Source organism: Juglans regia, chromosome 8, assembly GCF_001411555.2.
Source record: "Juglans regia cultivar Chandler chromosome 8, Walnut 2.0, whole genome shotgun sequence".
Classification (NCBI taxonomy): Eukaryota; Viridiplantae; Streptophyta; class Magnoliopsida; order Fagales; family Juglandaceae; genus Juglans; species Juglans regia.
Window position 1 is genome coordinate 12038810 of NC_049908.1, and position 9980 is coordinate 12048789.

At 35.3% G+C, this 9980-nt stretch overlaps 1 protein-coding gene across 2 annotated transcripts; it reads left to right on the top strand.

Moving 5' to 3' along the window:
- Positions 1–1094: 1094 nt before the first annotated feature.
- Positions 1095–5706, top strand: LOC108997989 (BTB/POZ domain-containing protein At1g03010-like). 2 transcript variants are annotated; one of them, XM_018974399.2, is made up of 6 exons: positions 1095–1804; positions 2901–2967; positions 3327–4523; positions 4640–5120; positions 5313–5371; positions 5474–5706. In XM_018974399.2, exons 1-6 carry the CDS (start codon positions 1713–1715, stop codon positions 5594–5596), a joined length of 2019 nt encoding a protein of 672 aa, XP_018829944.1. In that variant the 5' UTR covers positions 1095–1712; the 3' UTR covers positions 5597–5706. The 2 variants fall into 2 exon arrangements, with proteins under 2 accessions (XP_018829944.1, XP_018829945.1); XM_018974400.2 differs by lacking the exon at positions 1095–1804 and adding an exon at positions 2699–2823.
- Positions 5707–9980: the final 4274 nt, after the last annotated feature.

Sequence of the window (9980 nt, forward strand, 5' to 3'; positions counted from 1 at the left end):
TTTTTTTTTTTCATGTAATCTTCATTAGAAATTTTAGAAACATTAGGGACAACGGTTGATGGTGCAAGAAATTAAAAGTACAATTTAACGGTAGTAAATAGTTTAAATAGAATTTCAACAGACATTGAGAGATTCTATTCAGACATATGCTACCTAACATGTTGTTGGTTGTTGCCTATTGAAATGTGCGCATCGATTCTGAGATGTTTATTGGGTTAGACTTTTTTAATATCAATATTTATTTTTAAACAAAAAACAAGTATTTATAGAGAGAAATTTAAGATGAAATGATCAAATGCTAATCTTGTTGATCATCTAATTACAGTCATTCAGCAGCACAAAAAGCTGGAATTGATGGATTCATCATTACTTCTCCATCAATTGCACTCTTAGGCCATGATGACTTCAACAGTTGTCACACTAAGCATCCATATTCACTTACATATTCCTTATATAAATTCATTTTTTAAAAAATAATATAATAATATTAATATTACATTATTAGAATGAGGTAAAATTGTAACAAAATTCTAAACCAATGCTTTGAGTTATCTTATTTATAAGAGAAATACTTTAGACAAAAAGAGATAGTAATATAATTTGATGTAGTACGTTAGATTATAAAATTATTTTTATTGTAAAGTTTTTATATAATATGATGTGACATATTTTCATATCAACATTGTGCTTAGTATCTCAATAATCAAGTAAGTTTATTTTTTTAGATACAGAGGCGAGGTTCGAACCTGATTCTCCTATTTAAAGACCAGAGCTTATACCATATGATCTAAAGGAACTTGGACAAGTAGGTTTATAAATTATTATAACGGTTGATGTTTATGTGTCGGTCAAAACAAACAAAAGAAATGAAAGTCAATCACGGATGACCATTCACACTTTGCAAGTATCAAAACCTCTGCCCCCTCATTCACCGAGATTAGTGCACAGACATGTCCAAAATCACCAACATTGTTACTGTCTGCTGGTGAAATCAATATGGTTTTTGGTGCGTGGGACACAGCCAAGCCACATATTACTTAACAAAACAACAGAGAAAAAGTTCTGCTGTGAGGAGATCAGAGATAGCATAGGCAACATTTCCACTCTTTGTATTTGGTTTCTAAGTTGGAGGCAACAGTGGTTTTCATTATGACATCTAATCCAACTCATCCCTCTTATTTTGCCACTTTAATTTGCTAGCTTTATACATAATCTATTGACTTAATTCAAGCTAATCTTTTGGTGGGTAGCTTTCACTAGCCATGATTATAGCCCCCCAAAAGCATTGCAACCCTTCAGGATTCCTGCAATTTTCTCAAAAACAAAAACCAATATCTAAAAGGAGGTCACTGCCCCTCCTTACTTTTCACCGAAAAGTGCAAGCACACCTGCATTTTTTCTTGACTTTAGATTAAGCACATTATAAACACTCATTTAGGTATATGTTTTGAAGTCATCATCATCACCCCTTGATCCAACATGGGGTTCTAGTGATTTTCACCTCAGTGCAGTTTTCATTCCAGAGAGAGCAGGTGGGAGAGGAGGGGTCCTAAAATTTAAAAAAAAAAATTCCCAGTTTTGGTTTGCAACTGAAATGAGAGAGGCTGTTAGTAAAGTTATATTCTTGAACGACTGACACTTGTTGGTGGGAGGTGCAGAAGTACTGTCAGTGAGAATTTTAAGGCCAAGTTTCAAGGTTTGTTTTTGAAGAGATGGGTGTCGTTACTGTTGGTGATTTGAAGCCAAGCATATCAGGGAAGAGGTCGTTTCGTCCAAGTTCCAGCATAAGGCATGCCACTGAATGGTAATCCTCTACTTCATGGCTCTTTTCAACTTAGTTCTGTTCCTTCCATGCTTGAAGTTCCTGTAACCTGCACATTATGGTAAATAAATGGAAATTTCCAATTAGTGGCTTTTTGAAAACCAATCTGAAATGTCAATGCTTGAACAAGAAAATTTACCGAATAAAATATTATGGTAAATTTAATCTAAGAGCAGTAATGCAAGCCTAGAAGTAAAGAAATCCAACATCTTTTTGTAGTTTTCTTTACTCAAACTGTCAATATATTCTGAGGTGAAACATTGCAGCAAGCCTGCAGGGTGAAGAATAAGCAAAAAAAGGTCTTTTTTTTTTTTTTTTTTGTTATTCCTTAAATTTTCTAGAGAGCCCCAAATCTTTGGGGGGGGGAAAAGAGCATTTCATGATACATTACAAAAGCATTAAGCATGACTATGACAGACCAACCTGTGGCTATGACCGTGACCCCTTGTACAACATTGGCACGAGGCTGAGCTGATCAATGTCTATATTCCATACCATAACTATCAGATCGTGAACTGCATTTAATGTTTTCCGGGCAATAATTTGTATGTTATTTACTATCCATAGGGCCACTGAAAAGGACGCACAGACCCCAGAATTGGACATTGTTTCTGACAAACCTTCTAGCTTAATGTACACAGAAGACCCCGAGCACGGGTAGTTGTCAAATTTATCTAAATAGGGACCCTCCATAAGGCTGCTATCATATCTCTCTGAAAGTCAGTAAATTGGCCAACTTGGTTTGCTAGACCACAAACATTTTTCTTTGATTTTCAGTTCAACTCTTTTTACCATTGTGAATCTAACCATATTGCCTAGAATACTTCTTGTCCAGTCCATGTCATGACTCTGTATAATTGAGTCATCATTTTTCTCATCTGGGCCATCCAAATAGAACCATATAATGAACAGGGATCACACCCTCTTAAGGTTTAAGGTGCCTAGATTTAGGAATGCAAGTTTATGGTAGAAGAAACTCCAGCAAGGTTTTTCTGAAACATGTATGCGCGCGCAAGCAATTCTTTCTTTTTGTTTTTGGATCTCTGCACTTCCACTTATCTAATTCTCTCTCTTTCAGGCCAATATCTGATGTTTCTAGTGATCTTACTGTTGAAGTCGGAGCCTCAAGCTTTGCACTTCATAAGGTAAGGAGGGTATTATATCATTAGTTTTGCATTTTTGTAAGAGATCATTTGCTATTCTTACTGTTCCATGCTTAAACCTCACTGTATGTAGTCCTAAAATATACAAATCTAATCATAAATTATCTCTGTGAATCCAGTCCTGCATTTGAGTCTTTTAAGATAATTTAAGGCTGAAAATTCATTATGCCAATCTCCATGGCTGAAAAATTCTACTGCTAGGAATGAAACTACCGTCAATTCTTGAGAATGAGTAGATGTTTGATAAATCAATGAGATTTAAAACGAGGATAAAAGAAGAAAGAGATGGAAAAGAGAACTTCACCAGAAGCTTTAGTCATATTGTCATGGTTCTTTTGCAGTTCCCTCTAGTTTCCAGAAGTGGAAAAATCCGGAGGCTGTTGTTGGAAACAAAAGATACAAAAATTTCACGCATAAATCTCCCTACTGTTCCTGGTGGACCAGAGGCATTTGAGCTAGCAGCAAAGTTCTGTTATGGAGTAAATGTTGAGATCACACTCTCAAATGTTGCTATGCTACGTTGCACAGCTCATTTCCTGGAAATGACAGAGGAGTTGTCGGAGAAAAACATGGAAATTCGAACTGAAGCATATCTAAAGGAGCTGGTGCTCCCAAATATATCAAACTCAGTATCTGTTCTACACCGTTGTGAAAGCCTATTGCCAATATCTGAAGATATCAACCTGGTTAGCAGGCTTATCAATGCAATTTCCAATAATGCATGCAAAGAGCAGCTCACCTCTGGCTTATTAAAACTTGACCATAATTTCCCTGCAAAAACTATTCCCAACATGGAACCAGATACACCAGCAGACTGGTGGGGGGAATCACTCACAGTTCTTAATCTTGATTTCTTCCGACGGGTTGTGTCTTCTGTAAAATCTAAGGGTCTAAAACAGGATCTGATTAGCAAAATTCTGATAAACTATGCCCAGAATTCTCTTCAAGGACTTGGAGGCAAGGACTCCCACCTGCTCAGAGGAAGTCTCATGGATTCGGAACTGCAGAAGAAGCAAAGAGTCATTGTTGAAGCACTAGTTAGCTTACTACCAACCCAATCAAGGAAAAGTTCAGTTCCAATGGCATTTCTTTCAAGTTTGTTGAAAACAGCAATAGCTGCATCAGCATCTACTTCTTGCAGATCGGATTTGGAGAGGCGGATTGGTCTGCAACTGGACCAGGCAATTCTCGAAGACGTCCTACTTCCGGCAAATTCACATGGAAACATCCACAGCACACTTTATGATACAGATTCACTCTTGAGGATTTTCTCCATTTTTCTTAACTTGGATGAGGATGACGAGGAAGATAATCACTTGAGGGATGAGAGTGAAATGGCATATGACTTTGACAGCCCTGGATCTCCAAAACAAAGCTCAATTCTCAAGGTATCAAAGTTATTGGACAGTTATCTTGCAGAAGTTGCAATTGACTCAAACCTGACGACATCAAAGTTCATAGCACTAGCAGAACTGCTTCCAGACCATGCTCGTATAGTAAGCGATGGATTGTACAGAGCTGTGGACATATTTCTCAAAGTGAGCTACTCTCTCTCTCTCTCCCTCCTCCATAAGCAATTAAACAGCATACTACATTATCATTTAGAAATTTCCTTACATGATTCTAAGCACCAAAGATGTGCTTCTAATCACAGGTTCATATAAATATTAAGGATTCTGAGCGCTACCGACTTTGTAAGACAATTGACTGTCAGAAACTATCCCAAGAAGCTTGCAGTCATGCAGCACAAAATGAAAGGTTGCCTGTGCAGATGGCCGTCCAAGTCCTATACTTTGAACAAATCAGGCTTCGGAATGCCATGAATGGTGGTGGCCAAAACCAATTCTTCTTTGGCGCAAACAATGGCCAATTCCCTCAACGTTCAAGCAGTGGTGCAGGAAGTGGAGCCATCTCACCAAGGGATAACTATGCATCAGTGAGAAGAGAGAACCGAGAGCTGAAGCTTGAAGTAGCAAGAATGAGAATGAGGCTTACCGACTTAGAGAAGGATCATGTGTCTATGAAGCAGGAGCTTGTCAAGACCCATCCTGCCAATAGGCTATTCAAGTCATTAACCAAAAAACTAAGCAAGCTCAATTCCTTGTTTCGGATTAATGGCATCAAGCCCATAGGAGGTAAGGCTAACTCCGAGAGTCGATTTCCTTTTCAGAAGCGAAGGCGTCACTCAGTTTCATGACTTGTGTAAATGTGTAATATAAGCAGGAATGTATAGTATATTTAGTGTGATTGTGCCTGATGTCTCTCAGATTGATAGCTTTTTCTTCTTCTTCTTTTTTTGAGTGTTGATCTTGGGTTGCCATGTTCAGTGACCTCTCCATGGGGCTTTGGAGGCAGGAATTCAAATCATCAAAATTGTATGCAAGAGGTATGTCCGGATGTGTGTCAGTCTTTAGTATATTGGCATAGAGTTTTGAAAGGAAAAAACAATTGTTGCATCAAATTTTTTATGGTTATTTTTTCTTTATAGGGTACCCGAGACGAGGGGGCTAGATGGGGCTGTGATGCTAATATGAATGCAGGGATCTGCAGGTGTTTCTTCAAGACAGATCAAACTATAGCCTGTCCTGAGTCCTACCTACCAAAGACATGATGAAGGGGTTTAATGGACACCACTCACTCACTCACATTCTCTTAGCTTCTTTGTTTATGAAAACTCCAAAGCATTGGGCTCTCAAAATATTAATAATCTTGTCCAAAGAACATCTCTGTATTCATCACCGCATTATACATTTCGGAGAAGACAAGCAGTCCCCGATTCTTCCACCTTGTTAAACCTTCGCTATACTCTTATACATGTGAAAACTAAAGTTCTCGTTTCGTTGTTGGCAGGATCAGATATTAATAGCTTAACAAGATGACGATTCATTTAGATTTATAATTATATTGAGCTATACATCAATGGCAACATGTCAATTTCATTCATAAAAATGATTAAATACATAGTCACCAGTAAAGCAAACTTCACAAACAAAGAGCATTAAACGCTAGAAATCCCATCATCTAAAGCTATCCTGTTGGCAAGAAAAGAAGGAGGTTCCTGCCACCATTGTAAGAGTATCTTCCACTGTAATGATCCGATCCAGTGCTATTAGAGATGCAATATGGATAATTATTTAAGTTTAATGAGTGATAATAGATTTAAGCCCATTTAATTATTTATCCATATTGCATTTCTAATAACACTAGATCGGGTTGCTACAATGAAAGGTCTGCTGTGAGGAGCATATTGCTATGGTATTTTCGGAAGATTTTAGGAAGAGAGAAATTTAAAGATGGGAGTAACGCCTCGACGTGTTTGACTTGGAACTCATTTGTGACTGCCGCAAGTCATGGTTACGGAGAGTTTGATTTGGACTCCAGTAGTGATCAACCGAGGAGAGAGAGATACTAACAATGTTGTTCGTGATCACTCGAGAAAGAGAGTTTGAAATTTAAAAAAATACCTTAACAATTAATTAAAAAGGTCATTTAACGTAGGATTGAGAGTGTGTTGAGTGATTGAGACTTGACAAGAGTATCTCTTTCAAACATAAGTTTACTCAATCTATTTTATTGCTAACATTTTTTCCGTAATGAATAGAGCAATGATCTTTTTTTTTTTTTTTAATATGGACTTAAAGAACATGATCCGTGTAGGGTGTTTATCTTTTTCTACAGTGAATTAATACCGACTTATTCTATATGGATCAAAATTTTATGTCCAGCAAGAGGAGACAACTTGACTTTTAGTACTAAGTTCAACTAGTATTAATCAATTTATAGTTTAGAATCCTCTTGGGACAACATCCATGAATCTTTATTGAACGTACTTAATGACTAAAATGTTATAAATAAGTTCTTCACAGAGTACTAGAATGTGACTTTGGACAAATATGAACCATGAGGTCTACACTCACATTGTGATTAACAAAAGAGATTTAGAGAGAATGTTCCAACTTCAAGAATGGACAAGTGTGAAGGTTCCAGTACTCTTGACTTAGCAAGGCAAAAATGATCATTTCATTTTTCATATTTTTGGTTATAAAATATTTTTCTGTTTTTATTATCATTTTTTTTATAGAACAAAACAAAAAAAATAGAAGACAACTCAATCGGACCAAACAAAAAGAAATAAAGAAAAATAGAAGTATGTGAAATGTATGTCCTAAACTAATGATATGCAGGGAATGCAAGAACATGTAAGTGTTCCTATCAATTAATGTCACACACATATATGATTTTCCTTAAAAACTCAAACCTTAGGCCATCTAAAGGTTTAGTAAATAGGTCAGTCAGTTGACGCTCAATAGGAACATGGTCCAAGCTGGACACAATTTTAGACTCAACCAAGTCTCTAATGAAATGATGTCTAATATCAATGTGTTTAGTTGTAACGCCCCAATGGAAAGCCCAAACCACATAGCCTATGCTCCAAAAGGACTAGTCAATGATACAATTGGAGCCCCACTAGAACCTTATAAAGAGCAAGAACTTCTCCTTCCCAAGCAATGTGGGATCTCATACACCACCTACCCTTATCCATATCATATGAGGTATCACAATCTACCACCCTTAAATTCCCGACGTCCTCGTCGGGCCTGTCCATTGTAAGTGGCACGGCTCAAGTCTCACATTTCTGGTTGGGATAGGCTCTGATACCATTTGTAACGTCCCAATAGAATGCCCAAACCACATGGCCTATGCTCCAAAAGGACTAGTCAATGATACAATTGGAGCCCCATTGGAACCTTATAAAGAGCAAGAACTTCTCCTTCCCAAACAATGTGGGATCCCATACACCACCTACCCTTATCTATATCATATGGGGTATCACATTAGTTCTAGGATGCTGAACAAGATTCTTAGAGATACTAATGACACTTGATTTATCACAATAAATGGTCATAGTCTCGAGAGAGAATCCATAATCTTGGAGCATATTTTTCATCCATAACAGTTGAGTGCAGCAACTTCCAGCTGCAATATATTTGGCTTCAGCTGTTAGGGGTGTAAATTTTAACCGAAAAACCAGTCCGGTGCGAAACCAGTTTCTAAAATGCCAAAATTGCCAGAACAGGTCCGGTTCCGGTTCTATGATTTTTAGGACTGGATCGGACCGGTTCTATTTATTATATATTTAAATTAATTTTTTAAATATTTTTTATATTATATATAATTTTTATATAAAATATATAATAATATAAATTATAATTATATATAAGATAATGTTATTATAATTTTTAACATAAAATTTTAATTTTTAACATGAAAACTTATTTGATAATATATTTTAAGCATAAAATATATATTAATAACATTTTATTGTCCAATAAATTCTCAACATATCCTTTTTGATAAATGCATAATACATTAGTATATTAATTACATTTTGCTTTAGTTAATTAGTATACAATAGTATACTAATGTATATTAGTATAGTAATTACATTTTATGGCCTAATACTAATATTATTAGTATTATTAATCCACTTTAAGTTTATATATAAAGAACTATATAAATTATTATAGTATTAGTAGTTATACTAATACTATTATATAATTATACTAAATTAAAATCACTATAAATCTATAACAAATACCAATATATAGTTATAAACTTATACTAATCAGTAATCACTATAACTTTAACTAATATTTATACTAATACTAACATAGTTATACTAAATCACTATAACTAATACTAATATATAATTATACTAATATTATTATATAGTAGATTTTTTATAGCAAAATTTTTTTTTTTACATTTCAGAATTTTTTTATAAAACAAATTTTTGTAAATAATAATAGATTTGTAATAAAACAGATTTTTTTAAAGTAGTTTTTTTCTTTTATAAACAGAATTTTTATAAGAAATTTGCATTTTATTAAAACCGGAGGTACTGATTTAGGATGGTAATCGGTGCGTAATCGATTTTGAAAAATACAAAACCGGTGCATACCGATTCGGTCCTAAATTGTGTCCAAAACCAAACCGGACTGGACCGGTTACACACCTATTAGCTATAGATATAGAACTTTACTTTATACTCATCCAAGCTACGTGGTTTTCACCTACATAAAAACAACTTCCTGAGGTACTCTTTCTATCATCATCATTTCTAGCCCAGTCCGCACCCGAATAGCCTACTAGCTCCAAGTTTGTATCCTTGGAATATCAAATCCCATAGTCAATCATTGCACTAAGATACTTAATGATTCTTTTGACTATAGTGATGTGTGATTCCTTAGGATTTGCCCGAAACCTAGCACATATACCTACACTAAAGGTTATATCGGGCCTACTAGCAGTAATATAAGTAAGGGTTCCTATCATGTTTCTATATAGAGTATGATCAACATTTTTACCTGTATATCAATGCTAATTTTTACATATGTGCTCATGGAAGTACGAGCATGACTCTTACCTTCCATACCAAACTTTTTAAAAAACTCTCTAGCATATTTAGATTGTGAGATAAAAATTCATTCTTCAATTTGTTTTACTTCAATACCCAAAAAAAATTTAACTCACTAATTATACTCATCTCAAATTTAGATTATCTTTCAGTAGCAAACTCATACGAAAGTGAATCAACTGTTGCGCCAAACACAATGTCATTAACATAAATTTGAGCAATGAGTAGCTGCGTACCAGATTTTCTGATGAAGAAAGTCATATTAGCTTGTCTTCAAGTGAACTCACGTTCGAGTAGATAAGTTGTGAGTTTTTCATACCAAGCACGGGGTGTTTGTTTTAGTCCATAAAAGGTTTTCTTCAAGCTGTAAACATGATCAGGACAGAGATGGTTAGTGAAACCTTTAGGTTGTTTAGCATATACCCCTTCTTGTAGAAGGCCATTTAAAAAGACACTCTTGACATCCATTTGATACAACTTGAAGTTCCGATGGCAAGTAATAGCAAGAAGTATGCAGATTGATTCCAACTAAGCAACAAGAGCAAAGGTTTCGTCAAAGTCAATTCCTTCCATTTGA

Coding starts and splice junctions, on each gene's coding strand:
- LOC108997989 (XM_018974399.2), top strand. CDS start 1,713: ATGGGTGTCGTTACTGTTGGTGATTTGAAGCCAAGCATATCAGGGAAG. Junction 2,968..3,326: donor CAAGCTTTGCACTTCATAAG/GTAAGGAGGGTA, acceptor GTTCTTTTGCAG/TTCCCTCTAGTTTCCAGAAG. Junction 5,372..5,473: donor ATCAAAATTGTATGCAAGAG/GTATGTCCGGAT, acceptor TTTTCTTTATAG/GGTACCCGAGACGAGGGGGC.